The following is a 17,537-nucleotide window of genomic DNA, read 5'->3' on the forward strand; positions in this document are numbered from 1 at the left end:
CATGTGACATGTTTCGACCAATCAGAATAGAAAAACTGTCCCAAGATATTTTCTAAAACTCGTTCAATTGTACTGTAACAGGTTTATAAATAAGTTTAAAGCAACAAAGAATCAAAATATGGCATTGAAAGGAATTCAAAGGCATATGTACTCCCTATCAAACATCTGTGTTGCATATTTTTTGTGCCCATTAAATTTCATATCAGTTGAGAAATGCTAAAGAGTGCTTTAGAAATCAGAAAGTTGGGGGGCATGACATTTTGATCTTCCTCAATCTTTTTCAAGGGAAAATCAGAATTTGCAGTTTTGATGATCCAATGACAACATTACACACTTTTCTCAGTATACGTTTATGTCAAACCACTCAGTGCTGTAATCGAGTCCATTTAAAGTCCTTTTACAAGTTTAGTAATAGGTAACAAGATAATCAATGACACAGGATCTGCATATAAATATACACAAACACATGACTAGAAAACAATTCAAATATCAAATTAAATGAACCTTACCCCAGGTGTAGCACTTCCAGGTTTTCCAGAATAGGTGTGAAATTGCCCGGACTATATACATCTGTTAGATCATCTTTTAATCCTCTTGAGAATCCTTTACTTACACAAGCCTTTGGACGTGGAAGAATGCACTCGATGTGATTGTGATTCAAACATAATACCTGATTACAAAAAGAGAAAGATTGACGTAAGATTCAAGAACTCTTGGAGTCCCTTGCACCTCAAATTTTGCCATAAGAAACGTGACAAGTACCTAATCATTGAAAATTGAGCTTTTAATTCATTCTTTTTGTTAATACATGTACATCCGGCAGATTCAACTAAATACTATGTAAATTGAAGAGAGCCATCTCTTTCAAAATTGTATTTTTCTAGCAACAGTCTGTTTGAACCCAACTGATATCTGTAGTTCTGGCAGAAAGCTTATCCTTCAGCAAGTGCATATACTGTCATGCAAAATAATTTTTCTGTCTGCACCACAGTCTTCAACAAGAGAAACTGAAAACAAATGAATGGAATGTAGTCCAATGAAGAAATACTTGAGTGGGGAAGTCTCATGGCGTAAAGTAATAATCTACAACTTATTTAAGCAATTTCTATAAAAAGGAAGTTTGTTCCAGAACATTTCACGAGTTCAAAGCAAGAAATATGATGAATGTCAAGCAGTGTTAATTTCAGTGTGCATAGTCTGGTATGCACTTAATATGCATGAGGGGAAGTTCGAAGTGACCATGAGAAATAAGGATTAACCACTTTGAGTTGAACTTGCAATGTGAAAACGGTATCTGAATGCTGGATTCATATTAATTTTATGGCTACCATCGCCCTCCCCCAGCAACCATTTCGATGTTCACAGTTTTAGCTAAAACACTGTCTGAACATAGCCTCAGAGGTAACACATCAAGAATACAACCAAACATGAAAATCTTCATACTTCCAACAATAAATGGTGCATTTTCACTGACTGACCTCATCACTGTAACAGGACATACATACGGGGCACAATTAGTCTGCAACTTTTAAGCCTCCCGTAGGTTTCCACTTTCACCAGTTCATTGGATAACTGCACCACCAGTATGATTTTTGTCATTGTTACGGTAAACCATAACTTCTCCTGCATGCACGTTCAATTCAGTTCTATTACCATTCACACTCATACATGACCAGTCACATGATTGCTGTTTCTATCTGGACGGATGCACTTTTGAATCATGTGCCTTTTCTTCATTAACCCAACAGTATTATCATTTCCAGTGGAATCAAAGGGTTCCAGCACATCTTTTCAGTATATTGGATCTGGTAAAATCAGATTTGAAAACCAAATCAAACATATTTGATTTCCTCCGGTCACATGGTTTATGATCAGACAGGTCCACTCTTCAGTGCACACCTCTGCAGTCTGTACTTGTGATAGCAAGACAGTTCAGTGAACCAGTAAAATCAGGTGTGCAGCAAACTTTACTCACAAAAGCTTAAATGCAATGAATTTACATACCCTGAGGTTCAACAAGTACACAAGGCCACTGAAAGACTGCAGACTGTTATGCTCCAAGTTCACACTGAAGCAAAAAGATACCTTAAATGTAATAAGTAGATATAGCACTGACGAAACAATTTAAAGCAATTACTCATTAAATGGAAGGCATTTTGTCCGTGTCTCTGCAGAAATCTTCAGACATTGAGTGTGCAAAGAGAGAATGATTTCTCCATCCTTCTTAGACCCTTGCCCTCTTACACACGACTGCCTTTATTCATGATATCTGCACATTGTGAAGTGTTTTTGAAGATGCATGACATGTACATTTGCAATGAATGATAATTGTTTGGATGTACTTCTTGTAAAAGTCCCAAATCAAGGTCATTCTTACAACTTCTAGATGACCTGATTAACAAGTTTTAACTGCTACAAGCCCATTGGAAAATCAGAGTGTTTTAAACAACCATGCACACTGTAAATAGTGGTACATGTAATCAATAATTTTCTTTACAACCATCTGTTCTGTAGCAGCAAGTCTAAATTTTGTATAACATTTGAGCTGTTACCTTCTTAGGTTTATGAAGTGCTCCCCTGTCCCAAGATCAATCTGCCGAAAAGCACATTGAGGAAAGTCTAGCTCCCGCACTTCGTGAAAGTTTGAGTGACCCAGTTTCTCTGCTACAAAGTCTTGTGTCAACCTGCCACCAAATTTATCCTTCGCAGTTCCACCTTCAGAGGATTCCTGTGAAAGTAGCCAATTACTCAAACTTAGTATAAAATTACATTTTTCCTATCCCAGCACTGAAGCCTAAAAAACTGTGGAAAACATTGCATGCATGCAATTTTCAAAAAATTGAAATGTTGACAAGCAGTTTCAATTCAAGTGTAGAATTTGTTTGCTCCTTTGTCCTGTGAAATTGACAAAATGAAAATGCAATCTTTTTTGCTTTTTTCTGTACTAGTGCCATAATATCCTTTAACCAGTGTCTGAAAGATGGTATGCTCCACTGTTTATTTTACTAAAGGTTAACATTCTACAATCTATATCCTTCATTGTATATTCCCCTTTATCTTAATTCATTTTATTGTACATAAACAATAAATACATTATTCTCAGTAACCATACATTTGGGGTACCCTCGTTAGATGATTATTTTGTGACACAGTCGCACTGTCTTTAACAAGTTTTTTGGTAAAGTCCAAATGCCTGGTGCCCTTGGCTCTCATTGGGGAGGGGTGTGCACAAAGGTGAAATTCTAACTATACTAACCAATGGGAGCGATGCGTGCATGGTGATGTGGCAAAATACCTTACAGTTGACGGGGAAATCTTCACTTCGGTTCAGCTTATGACGGAGTCAACATTGTTTTTTATTTGATCCTGGTGACCATTTCTTATAAGACATTGGTGGCACCCTTCACATTTTACAGCACTGACATTCTTCTCCACTCCTCAGCCTTGGTGGTGCTCTTCATGTTCCCTAGTTCTCAGCTGAATTGTTTGTTGACCAAGAGCACATTGTTTGGGTAGCCATCTTGTCTGCCCTTTTTCATTAAATTCCAGCAATTTGATGAGTCTTTTCTTTGTTACACGGACAACCTTCATGCAATAAACCAGTGATTCTCTTTAACACCCCTTCCAGAAACACAGTCATGTCACGTGAGCAAGCATTTTCTTGCCATTTTGCCAAGATGGCTTTTCCATGTGGCTTATTGCATTTTATTTGTTGTTATTGGACTCAAAACTCTTTAACATCCCAATTTAGGCAAATTTCTGATTTACTCTGCTGCCTGACTGTCTTGCTATATCTATAATATTTTGTGTTGTTTACATAGTTCTTCATGAGTAAGCTAGACTTCCCCACATTTCGGTAGAACTGGCAAGTGAGTAATCCCTGGATATAAATCCATAGGGGTCTCCACGCTCATATTTGTCGGAGCAATCCCTACATTTAAGGACGGTGTCTATCTTTCATAAGCTCATTTTATAATTTGCCCTTTGTAAATAGAATACTTTTGTTGTGTTTTCTGTTTTTACGAAAGATCAATTCAATTTTGATTAAGTTAACCTTTGTCTCTGCTGTCCTTCCTTTGTGAGTTCTGTTTTTTTAAATCCCTGTGTTGAGGTAATCAATGTTCGTGCTAAAAAAATATATGACTTCGTAACAGCGCCATTCCTAAATTGCTGGATGAACTGGAAGCTAGGTGGCCATCCCCTAAATTGCTTATTGTTCACCTTGGTACAAATGACCTAGTGTAGTTGGACGCCTTTTGTTTCAGACAGCGCATTAAGATTTCATGCTGGAATGCTTCGAGGTTTCCAAGGGCAAGGCTTGTCTGGTCTGACATACTGTACTTCCCAGAGCTTGTTACTTTGGGGCATATTCCCCCTCCAGGGTGGAGATGAAGAGGCGTTCCACGAATAAATGGGGCATAGGTTCTTCACCACCCACAAGTTCAGTGGTCGCAGTTCCACTTGTTTTGATATGATGGGGTACACCTTTCTCATAGAGGGCTTATTCTTATACAGTTGGCTGCATGACGTTACCTTTTAATGTTCCATTCATTAGAAGTAATACTAAAGATTAATGTACCCATGGGTTGAGCACGTGTTGATTCCTGTGCAAGCCACCAGCGGCTGTGCCTTTTGCATTGGTGGAAGGTTTATTTTTGTTGTTCAGCTGAGTGGGGTTGGGGGATCTTCTTTGTGTTCGCTGTGGTGGTCCTTTGTCCCATGGGGCGCGCCTTGCGCGTGTGGCATAATTGGTTTGGGAAGTGTGTGGGCAATATCTGCCCAAATTCATGTGGCAAACGTGCCAAGTCTGTACGTGCAGGCAAGCATGCCCCTAGTTCTGTGTGACAAGCATATCACAAGAGTATGTGTGGCAAGCATGCCAAGTTTATTTGTGGCAAGTATGCCAAGTTTTTTAATTGCTTGGTAATTTTCAGTTACAGTTCTAAATGTGGGGGCAAGCATGCCCTGTGTTCAAAATGTGATTTTAAAGTTCATACGCCTGCATTATTGACTCTGCAAACTGCCATGGTTAACCCCTTCGCCCCGGGAGGCGGCTAGACACGCCGTAAAAATTGAGATCCTCAGCCCACTTTTCAGCTATCATTCTCGGCTCACGCTCAAGCGAACATGGTGAAAGAAGGCAGACCCTGGTTCTTGTATATATGGTAATTGGTCTTTGTGCATAGCCCAGAAATGAAAAGACCGAATTTGCACCATAATCACCAGCTTCACAATAGTCCCCACTTTGAAAAGAGGCAATGGGAATAAGGAAGGGTGAGTAGAGCTGCATGCCACCGAGCAATCAGCCTTTTCACTGTGTAATTCAAAACGTGCAGAGCACGCAGGGCCACAAATCGAGAATGTGCGGTTTGGCAGGTGGCCTTCGTGGCCAAGCGAGGCTGGAATTCTCGCAGTCGGCTTTCGGGGAAGAAATTCCCGCCGTCAAGGGGTTAAGACATTTTCACCCAATGTGTTTAGTTGGGCAACAGTATTAACAAATGCATTTGTTGAGCTGTTCCAGAAATCACAAGTTCATTGTCCAAGTGGCATAGTCTGTAAATTGTCTGAGAATAATCAAATGCTATATTTTATTTCCACCTTTAAGCATAGGCTACACATCCTGATGAAGCTGTTAACAACCAACTCATAAGCATGAGCTTTTCCTTAGTCATGAAAACAAGAAAGAGTTAGCCAACACAAAAGGCCCACCACAGTGACTGCATACCCCTGACATGACACACTTTTAACTTGCTCTGCTGTGGCGACATGGGTTATTTGCCCATTCTTTTTATTTATTCTCGTGGCGTAGTTTGGCACACAAAAAAAATCAACATTGAGATACATGTAGTTTTCTAAAGGTTTCTTTCTACCTATAAATAAAATCAACTGCTTAAATTGTACGTGTATCTGCACGTAGCAAATCTCGTCTTTTTGCCGATTGTGTTCGGCGTGTCATATCGGGTCTGTTTTCACTTGGGTTTTCTGAAGACATGTCACTTTCTGTGGTCACATGGTTATTGGAAAAAGTCAGAGATTGGACAGTCCATGAATGGGCATGCAGTTAATAGTCAGGATGTTGCGGTGGGTGTAGATGCAGTGCATGCTTTGCGATACGGCGCGGCATGCACAAGGTCCCGTGGTGGTTTTTGAAGAGATTTGGTGATGTTTTTTTATCAGCGTCAAGAAAACATCGAGATAACTGGATAAAAGGCATTTATTCCAAAATTACGGTATATATATCTGCCAATACATGTAAATGTAATTCACATACATGTACATGTATCTGTATATGTGCACATATGCAGTGCACATGTTGGGCACCCATCCAAGTCGGTTATACACTAGGCTGTGCGGTTATAACGCTCAATTCTGTTAGGTCTCATTGAGAGCGGGCTATAATGGAAATCTACTGTAATTCAGCTGTTCAGCGTTCAGTGCTTGTCTCCAACCTCCACCATAGGCCAGCTTTGATTTCGCCTGTCTCATTGTATTTTGCTCAACACCGAGACACATACTGCGTTGAAATTTTAATGCTGTCTTCCTCAAGTTATCTTCGGGATATTCCAGAGAATTAAAGTGCTTTTGTCTCACACTGATTTTCCTCCGCTTCCATATTCAGAGATGCACATGTTTCAAACCACAGAAAACAAAAACTGTTTTATGTCTATATGTACATGCACAAATACTAACTAATGAAGAAAGCTTGCACAATTATTTCCCCCACTACCAGAGATAATCTGTGAAAATCTTTTCCCACTTTTGTGAAAAGAAAAGGAATTCCCTGGGAAGAGAAAAAAATGTAAAAAGATTTTCCCACTTTGGTATTAACTTTCAATCGCAATGTACTGTAGGTCATGTTTCCTGACAAATATATTGCGTATAATCAGAGCTGTTGTCATGACATGATCTCTTTGTTAATTATAAGAAATTATGAAATTTAGCCCATTGGTCCCAAAGTAACCAAATCCTAAGAATGACCTATACAGATGCACCTGAAAGTATATATATCGTAGGGACCAAAAATGCTATAATAAAAAATGTCTGTCCCTACAACTTGGTCCAGAATTTCGTAACAAATTAAACTGTCCCCAACTGGTTCAAAAACTTTTAAAAACATGCTCCAATCACCATTTTGCCTCAACTATCCTGCACCCCAAAAAGAAAAATATATTCTCACTTTACAATTTTAACATTTAAGCAATGTAATTATCAATTCCAGCTACCAAATGAACTTACCACTGCAGTGCCATCCAAAGCTTTCAATGTCCTGAGATGATACACCACAAACAGCCTGTAATTTTCTGCTGATGCTACAGGATTTCCAAACAGATCCAGAATAACAAAGTTGGGAAGATGCTGCAAGAGTTCAAATTTCAATACGTAATATAAATATTATCTTATGACATCTGTCTCTTCCTTTGTGACAATTTTATTGATTTCTAAACACTACTATTAATGGTTTATGGTTGGTAATGGTGTTGAGTGTGGTAATGGTGGTGAACATTGGAAGCAGATTTTCATTTCCCATTGGAATACAGCAGGTGGTTATCCAGCCAGTCCCAGGAAATTAAAGCAAAGTCTGTTTTAAGTTGAAAGACAGCTGTTACTTTTGACTATCTGAAGAAATTTTCCATTCTGATAACAAAATGCTTATCTCTGTTAACCTATTTGTACATTAGTGTGGGAATTCCATTACATCAGCATGGAACCCCCAAGTTCTGGAACCACTTTTGAACAAGGACTTCAGCCACAATCGGTGCCTTCTGATCTCGACACAGAACATTTTGGGAGAATTCTACTGAAAACATCTGTCATGACTTAAGAGATTATCCCTGCCATCTGTTGCCCTTTCGAGAATCATGAAATCGATTGCTAAGATGTCAAGTGGGTGCTCAGCTAGTAGCTTCCCCATAGTTGTTGGACTGCAATAGTGTTTTAGAGATGGTACATTGCTCACAAGTCTTGCACCATTTCTCAACTGACGCAGCCATTCCAAGCCAGAAGAATCTTTTTCTGATAAGGATCAAAATCCACTCTTGTCCTGCCTCATTGTGCAGTGCTTCCATAACCATCAGTTGAAGCTCAGCATGAAGAAGCAGCTGGTAAGAGTCATCCTCAACTGGGTTATAAGACCAAATGTGCAGGACTTCACCAGTCGTGATGGACTGCTGCAGATGTTTCCAATCACAGATAGAGTCGTCAATCACATCGCAAGTGCAGCCACTTGAGTGGATGAGTTGGTTCTGGAACAAGCTTAAGTTGGTTTCAATGCTGCAGCTTCTTCAATTTCTGAATGAACTTGGAGGAAAAAATTCATCCAGATTTTGTTTCCACCCAATCCCACTACCAGTTTTAAGGCCTTTGTAGATCTCCTCTCTGTCCCTCTCCTTCCTGATGAATGTCTTTGTGATATGACATGATAATTCAAGTCGTGTTGGTGACATTGCATTTCTAACTTCGGGCAACACTTGATTGTGTAACATGTTGATGATGCTGAACTGTGCACAAGAATACTCTTCATGCAGTGAACGTCATTGGTCTGTTCATATCATTAGCAATTTTTTATCCATAAAAGAGCCAATTAAAATCTCCACCTACCTAGGTAGGTTGAGTCTATTACTGCATACCCGCCAGATTACCTATACCTATGCATGATTTCCTAGTCCGTTACTTCCATTCGGTAAATTTTCGATCACCAGTAGTGTGGCCCCACTTGCTTAAACCCAGTGAAAGCGGCCGCCATATTCTTCCACTTTTTTGACACACAAAGTGTGTCAAGGACGAAGATAATCGGGGAATGGGGGGATAGAGTTTGATTTTTTGTGAGGAAGCCTAACCCCAGAATAAGTCACACACCAAGCAGCTGCAGAAGGGTGAAATGCGCCCGCTGAAGAAATCCCTGCGTGCAACAGCGAATCTACACTGGTAAGCCAAGCTGACTGCAGGAAGCCGAGTTATGCCCCGAGTTGCCTGCGAGAGGGGTGTACTCACACATGCTCCAACCGTGGAGGAGGGGGAGTGGGCTGAACACAATGCTCGCTGCTTGAAGAGGCCCATAAGAGATCCCTACGTGCTACGGTTACACCTAACCTTGTGGCTGTGCTGAGCAATGAGTTGGCCGTGCACTCTCTCGAGTGGCAAACTCAGTTACCCCCCAGAAGTCTTCACTCTGGAAGGCAGTAGTGGAGCGGCCGGACCAGAGATAACAGGATTTCGAAGGGCCCATGGGCACGCAGAGCAGCGTACCGGATAACACACCAGTAGCCCACCCCTCATGATGTCGTGAATATCTCCATACTCACAGGTGCATTACTGGAGCAAATAAGGGTATCGCATGGTCATACCCCGAACCGACCAAAAGGGAGGGAATGGTAAAATCTGTGCACTGTCCTATTCCCTATGTGAGCAAGGACCAAAATGACTGCACCACTGTCCTTATTACTAACCAGCAATCCCTGGCCCATGAATGGGCAAAGAAGTCAAAGAGAGGTGAAACTCTAAAATCTCCCTCTGGAACTTGTATCTAATACACAGAGAGGGAGATGAAATACAGAGAGAAAGAAGGGAAACACCAAAATTCCGGCGGAATACAAACAGACTCAGAGATCCAAAACAGAAACAGAATAACGAGACAACCACTCTTAAGATATTCTGACAAGAAAACTAGAGCAGTAAACACAAGAATGCCACAACTTGGGCAAAATTTAATAGAAGGTACGTACAATAAACAAATGAAACAAGCATATTGATCACCTGAGGACAGTCTTTAGGTGATGTGATTTCTGCCCGTTGGAGAAGTTTCATGACCTGTAATGAATAATTTGGCAGAGACTCTCCAGGGCACTACATGTATTGTCTCCTGGTTAAGTCACTCAATCTACACTGGCTGACAGGGTCTCATGTCAAGTGTATGTCAGTACGTCAAAATCCAGTTGATGACGTCCTCTGCAATTGTTTGCTGTGCTGGGGGGCACAACCTGACCACATCTGCATCAGTGAGATCGAAATTTATTGCCGTGAATTTGTGATATCTTTATTTTCCTTTTACATTGTAATGTGAAAAATAAAGTAAGATTTAACAATTATTAACCGCTGCGGTGTGGGATATAACGTTGTGCACACCTGAGGGCCGTATGGCGCCCCGAGGCAAAGCCTGGGAGCACTAAGCTAATTGTGTTGTTAATTGTTTTGTCATACCCCTGTCTTAAGGAACTTATCCAAAGAAACAAGCTGAACAATTTCAGAAGATAATGAGCCTACTGTAAAACTTACAGTTATACGTAAATGATATCGTTTGCAAATGCACTGTCCCCTGTTTCGATAATTGCGTAAATGCTAATGTGAAACTAGTGCGGGTACCAGCCGAATACATTTATATATCAACAAGAATATAATATTAAATCAGTGCTCTGATATATGTGATTGCCAAGCTTTCGGTAACTGAGTACCTTCTTCAGGGCAAGCAGATTCAGTTCTGAATGAACGCGGAAAAATCCACCTTCATTCCCCCTGGATGCAGCGTTTAAAGTTTGAAAATGACGCGCTGCTCCAGTTCCTTACGCTGTACATCAGATGACGCTTTCCGCAGGATGCAGACGCTTACGTCACCAAGGGTATGTGGCGGCGCGCAAAAGTGCTGTGCAACAGTGAGACCAGGTGTTTGTTGGCACACAAGTGTTCTGCGAAACAGTCACCTAGGCAACGCTTGGTCTCTCCGATGTACAGTTTACCACAGCGACGACATGTAATGCAACCACATTAGTAATGCATGTATGATCCAAGTGTATTCTGTAGCTATACCGTGGGGGCCAACAACCAACGGGCTGTTAACTATGTAGGGGCAGGTGTTGCATCTGGGGTGCTGACAAGGGGAATTGCTGCCTGCTTTTGACGGCGAGACGGAATCCAACCGGGAAAGTACAACCATGTCCCCGGCAGAACGATCGTGTGTTCGGTGAAAATGGAAGCTGTGGCCGCATCATTTCTGAGTGTACGGAAATGTTTGAGAAGAATATTACATACCGGGATGTTTTGAGGGTGGTATGTGAGTACGAGGGGGATGTGATCACGTTGCTTGGCCCTGGGGGTTTCAGAGCCGTTTCGCGTGGGATTGAAGATAAGACGTTGAAGGCAGCGTCTGTGATAACCGGGGGGGGTAACCACGCTGATGAAAGAAACCTAGCATTTCCTTCCCACGCGCAGAGAACTCTGCATTGCTACTACAAATCCTGTGCAGTCGAAAAAATGAGAGTAAGGGATGGAGTTCTCACACTTGAGGGGTGAGACGATTGGTACGTATTGCAGGTAGCTGTGGGAATCTGTGGGTTTGTAATGCATAGTTGTGCCAAGTTTCCGGGCACAGATCTGGACACGCACGTCGAGGAAGGTAACAGAGAGTTGTGACACATCAGATGCACAGTGCAGTGCTGGGTGAAAAGCATCCGCAAACGCTAAGAAATTATCAACGTCATCACACCTCCCGGTGATAGCACCAACTATATCATTGATGTATCGCCAGTACATTAACAGCTGCATGCCCTGATATTGGGTCAGCATCTGCTCCTCCATGTGGCCAACAAACAGACAGGCCCATAACCACACCACTGGTATGAATGCAGAGCTCACTGTTGAATGCGAAATTGTTCAATGTGAGCACTGACAATGATTTGATATTATATTCTTCTCGATATTCTGATCATGGTGCTACGCAGCCCTTCCATAGTACATTTATATAGTCTGGTTAGCGGTCCCCACATTACCTTATACACTGCGGGGACAGGAATGAGTCTGTTATACGAGTGCAATCATTTAAAATTTAAGCGAAGAAAGCAATCACACTTCGGTATTGTTAATGTTTTACCCTAAGAATTGTGTAATTACAAGTATTCTCCTTCAAGGGGCAGACCCAGTACAACATTCCGCTTTTTATCTGACCTCCCAAATACTATTATAAATTTAGTTCTGTTAACTTCTATATTATTTACTTATATATAGTATGGAAATAAACCTGAAACCTGACCACAACCAGCTTGGTTGCCTTCTCCCCCTCTCCATCCCTGAATTTGAACTGTGATTACAGCTCCTCCATTCAGCAGCTGCTACCTTTTTTCTCAGTTACAATGTTTTTGTGACACCAAATGTTCTTTTCCAGTAGCTACATGTACATATTGATGAACTTAGAGTATGCATAATACAAAAGGTTGGTAATAGCAGCCAAAGATCATCAAAGGTTTAACATTCTACAGTGTACATATACATGTAGGTGGAGAACTTGGTTGTTGAACAATGACATAAAGAAGAAAACGTGTGTACCTGTCGTATGCTAACATCAGAATGATGAGGTAAGCCACATGGCTCAGAAGATGGTGCCACAGGAAGTGGCATGTGGCTTCTCTTATGAATTATTCATGACCTATGCATAGAAGGCTCTATCTCTCTACACGTATAGAGTCAATCTAAGGAATAGAACATTATTTAATACAAAAAAAAGTGAAATGGGAAGGAACAGAGAGATAACGATATGAAAAATCCTGTCACATCAGTTTTCACATCAGGTTCAATCAGCATTAGAGGCATAAGCTATGTGATGGTAAAACAGAAGTTTGGTTCACATATTTCTCTTTCAGAAAGGAAGCCTTTATTTTCATGAGTGGGTCCAACATATCTAAATTACTGACACACTGATCAATCAAGTATCAGAAAAGTGCTTTTTTCACCAGGTGACAGCAAGCACTTTATATTTTTTCCCTTTTTAAGCAAGAATCTGGTGTGTGTTTTCTTGTGTAATTACCTAGGGAATTTAACAAGAGTAAAGAGTGACTTGTGTGAGCTGTACCTACCTTTAGACTGAAAATCTCTCGGATATTTTGGATAAGGTTATTCCCGATGTACAACTCCAACAGAGACATTACATGTGCCAGGCCATTGAGAGATCCAATTCTGTTGTTACTGATGGTTAAACACTGGAGTTGAGTCAACCTGTCAAATCCTGCTCCTTCAAGTGTGCATATATTATTAAAGCTGAGGTTCAGTGTGTGCAGCTTAGTCAGTTTACTAATGCCTATAAATTGAAGCGATAAAGAAATGCTGTCAGTTTACATTGAACATATCACAATACAATGCTACTGTAGATAACATTATATTTAGATTCCACAGAAAATGTTTATGCATAGCAGTTATTCCGTAATTTATAAGGACAAGGAAGGGACGGCATGGAGATTTCTACCATGCTATTTTATTCGCACATGTATTTATTCAATGAATTATTGATTCATTCTCACAAATAACGTACAACCACGTTTGGACTAATTAATAATTCATCCCCACAAAACTGCAATAGCAAAAACATTTACACCCTATTCCTTCCCAGCCTTCATTGTATAATAGCAATTTTCAGTTGCCATTGTGCCAATTCATATGTATGGTTGCCTGCCTGAGGAATGTGATTGCAAAATGCTTTTTTGCCAACAATTGTGACTGCAACAAAATCTTGTTAAAAAACACCAAAAGCCATGCAATTTACGTTGAAGGTTCAATGCAATAAATTTTCTCAGAATCACTTTTTGAGCATATCTAAGCTCTTCTTCAATATATGAAAACTGTTCGAAATCTTTTTGGAGTTAATGAACTGTAAAGTTGACTTTTGAAATATTGAAAATTGACAAAGAAAAATGAGGGCAGTGTTTATCCAAGAAGTTCATTTTCCATATTGTTTAAATATTGAAAGCCTAATTTTCGCTTAGAACAAATTCATGGGAAAATGTTGCTTGCTGGCTTATTGCCATGTACATGTACTTTCTATTAACAAAAATTGCAAAAGGAAATGAAAATCTTTGATAACAAAGTATAGAAAATCTAGAAAACTTTTTGCACAGATCAATGCAACATTGAGGTTCAGTGCCTTGGATTATATCACAGTTTTGCTCATGAATATTAAAATCTATATCAACTACTTCATGCTGGGAAGATTTCTCTCAAATGGGATGAGATGCCGGGCCTTTTCAAGATTTTCCGTTTTTAAAATTCTTCAAAAATTCATGTATTTATTTACTGGACATTTCCACCCACACGAACGACTCTCTGGTGGCTACTCTAATCTGTCAGACAACCTTCATTGACGTCCGAGTATTCAGCCCAGGCCTGCAGCCCTGTAAAAGAGAGCCCAGAATTGTGAAGTGTTGCATAATTTCCTTTGTTTCCTTGCCCAAAAAAGTGGTATACTGTTTCAAAACAGTGCCAGATTACCTTCGAAAAATGGAAGTAAAAAAATGATGGCAATTCCCAGCAGCAGGTCTTTTGTTCCAAGTACAGTACAGTCTTTTGTTACACTGACCAGCTCTTTTGTCCAAAACCGGGCACCCCAGCTCTGCATATAAACACAGGGTGCCCGAAACTGGGCACCCTGGTGGGAATAAAAACCAAAAAGGCCCGAAAATACAGATAAAAATAGAAACACAAGAATTGAAAATAAAGTTAATTGAAAAAAAAAGCGCAAATACAATGATTTTCGTTAACCACTTCACACAGGGGTGCCTGGTTCTGGACACATAGGCCTTATATCCGTGGCCAGGGAATCCGAAATCGGAACTCTAATTAAAAAAATTAAAAAAATAATGAAAATAAAAAGTTGCCGGGTGTTTTTTTTAGAGTTTGTTGCTGTCAGTTAAAAAGTTTAGGTTCCCGGGGATGGAGAATTGGGGCTTTATTTCAGGGTCAGCGAAAGAAGATACATGTACACATCGAGTATGACACATGCTACCAGCCCCTCTGCATCGCCCCCTGCTTCAAGAAGTACCGTACCATCCACTGATTGACACTTAAATATTTATTTTCCATTTTCATGGACATTATTATTGTTGTGAAATTACTCAACATGAACTGTTGATCGATTATTAGTTAATGATTACTGGTTATTTCTGGTATTATATAGTCACAGCGCGCTCTGCGATTATTATTTCGATCACGTCGCGTCTCCAGCGTGCATTGACCGTGCACAGTTGAGTTACCGCTGCGTATGCGCTATCAGAACCACATGTAAACAGTGCTAGCGCCCTCTTGCGGTGAGCGTGAGACACTAATGTTCGCTACGCGGCACGCTGTTTTGTTCTACCTTATGTGAGTTATTAGTAAATGTTATGATGGAATGTTTTGTTCTTAATTCTCTGTAAAAACAAGCCCAACCTGTATAAATAGCCATGCTAGATTGTAAATAGAGAGTTCATGTTCTGACCTTGGACCATTCGGATCCGTTCCCGGAATTAAACCAGCTGTGTGAAGTATAGATCTGTGCTACTGCCCTTCAATTTGCCCACCTTGACGGTGAACCCGCGACATTATTTTGTTATTTTCATGACTTGCAGCCCCATTTATCTAGTGTAAAAGAATATGTCATTTACTTGTGGTTTTAGGAGTTGTCATAGTTTCATCCCTTGAAAAAATGACCAAAATAACAAGTTTATTGAACGTACAAGTTTTAGGACATGTTATATTTTCATTCCTTGAAAGAGTAACAAAATTCCTTGTAATGGCTTTACTAATTGGGTCATATTTTCAACCCTTGAAAAAATGACCCAAAAAAAGGACAAAGTTTCTGCAATGTACTGCCTTGAGGATGTCGTATTTTCATCCCTTGAAAAAGTTGGAAAAAACTTTGTACTGGTTTTAGGAGTTTGGTCACAGTCGGAAATGTGTTTCAGTGAAGTGAAATTCTTGCCCTTTTATGAGTTTTGCCTTTCTTTGATTTGAAAGAGTGAAAATTTATTTTACTACTTTTATGAGTTGAACTATTTCAATGAGAAATGAAAACATAAGAGAAATGACAAGAAGAAAAATGAGACAAAAAGAAGTTCTCTGCAAATATTTGTCTGTGTGCATTTCTTTGTTTACTTGTTTTATTGGTTTCTAAGGTTTTACTTGAAATTTTGGGAGCAATAAAGTTTTGGGGTGGGAAATAACCATTTTGAACTCAGACTTAGATGGGGGGGATGGACAAATTGTGAGATAAAATATGAGGGTGGTTTGGGGGAAATATACATTCTTATATATATATATATATGGGAAAATACAAACCCTAAAATGTCGTATAGCTTCAAAAAAGTAGCAAAGATTAGATGCAACAGCGTTGCAAAAAGTACACTTTTAGACCCCAATTTTTATAGCATGACTCATTTGTCTGTCATGGCCCGCACGCATTCAACTGTTTACATTGCCCTGTGCATGTGGGCACAGCTTCCCATGCACTCACCACATATTACACGCTGGAGTCTTGACCGTAAATCGCAGTGTTGTAGTACTCATACTCGGTACTCGTACTCGAGTATTACTCGAGTACCGTTTTCAGAGTACTCATACTCATACTTGTACTCGGATGTCTAAGTACTCGAACTACAGTTCTTGTACTCGGGCTACAAAATACTCGGAACTTGACATCCAAAACTTGTACTCGAGCATCAAAGTAGTCGCACTCGATTAACAGTATTCGATAAAAAAATATTTTAAGTTACCTTACCACGGCCGCTCAAATAAGATACAAAAATATCGACCCCAATGACCCAATATTCGATACGGTTCTGACAAAGAGAAGGCCTAACGTGGGACCATTAACGTATACGACCCATTCGCCGTCTGTGCGCATACTTAACCAATCACGTACGCAAATTATATTGTAATACTCCAGAATGGTCCTGCGATTTACTTTGGCATTGGTAGTTTGCTTCCTGGACCTGAAAATTCTAACGACGAACAGAAAATCACAGAAATCATACAGAAAATCACAGGTATATGAATAATTGAGTCTGGAAAATAGACTTCGCCGCGCCGTGCACGTTGTGTCAACTGCTGCAACGCACGCGTAGTGACTGCGACATTGCTAGACAGATCACTTGTTCTTGTAGCCATGTCATCTACATTCAGTGTTTCTTTTACACAGTCATGACAGTGGCAGGTCTCAGAGTCTCTAAATTAAGATAAAACTACTTTTGAATTAGAAGTACTTGTACTCGTACTCGGAATTAGAAGTACTTGGATTTACTAAATCGCTCTGCATTGGAACACTGCAGTACAGTAACGCGCTAGGCCAATGACTGGGAAAAAAGAGGGATTATGCAACACTACACAATTGAGGCTCTATACAGAGTGGGCAGCGTGGCTGCAAAACTGAAGGGTCAATGGAAGTTGCTTGTGGGGCTAAACTCTCCACAAGACAGTCATTTTATGGGGTTTGAGCACTCAGAAAAAAAATAAATGAATTTTTGAAGATTTTTGAAAAATGAAAATATGAAAAAACAGCCCGGCAGGTGCATTTAAAAAAAGCACCCGGCAGCAAGTAGTTAAATATTTCTATTATGCTGGCCCTTTATTTCGTTCCATAATTTACATTTTGGAAAGTTCTTGCTGGGTGTCAAATTTTGAAGTGACATCATCTGTTCCTAGAGTCACCACACAAAATAAATAACATGTGACATGCAGTGGTATTATACTGGTTACTGCTACTGAATTTGAGCTATGAAACAGAGGTCGAGATCCATTCTATTGTTGAA

General features: G+C 40.1%; 1 protein-coding gene across 11 annotated transcripts in view; it reads right to left on the reverse strand.

Annotated features, from left to right (window-relative positions):
* The window catches only part of lrrc9 (leucine rich repeat containing 9), a 286,106-nt gene that overhangs the window by 57,024 nt on the left and 211,545 nt on the right, over positions 1 to 17,537 (reverse strand). For all 11 annotated transcript variants that reach the window (XM_087133796.1, XM_087133801.1, XM_087133790.1 and 8 more), the window contains 5 exons: positions 12,840 to 13,060; positions 7,237 to 7,356; positions 2,553 to 2,728; positions 2,005 to 2,068; positions 510 to 670 (listed from right to left, as the gene is read on the reverse strand). In XM_087133796.1, the coding sequence (XP_086989922.1) occupies positions 510 to 670; positions 2,005 to 2,068; positions 2,553 to 2,728; positions 7,237 to 7,356; positions 12,840 to 13,060 (742 nt within the window). The remainder of the gene's footprint in view (positions 1 to 509; positions 671 to 2,004; positions 2,069 to 2,552; positions 2,729 to 7,236; positions 7,357 to 12,839; positions 13,061 to 17,537) is intronic.

The sequence above is a fragment of the Acanthaster planci genome, linkage group LG01, assembly GCF_054643075.1.
Source record: "Acanthaster planci isolate LZ-2023a linkage group LG01, COTS_SCS, whole genome shotgun sequence".
Lineage (NCBI taxonomy): Eukaryota > Metazoa > Echinodermata > Asteroidea > Valvatida > Acanthasteridae > Acanthaster > Acanthaster planci.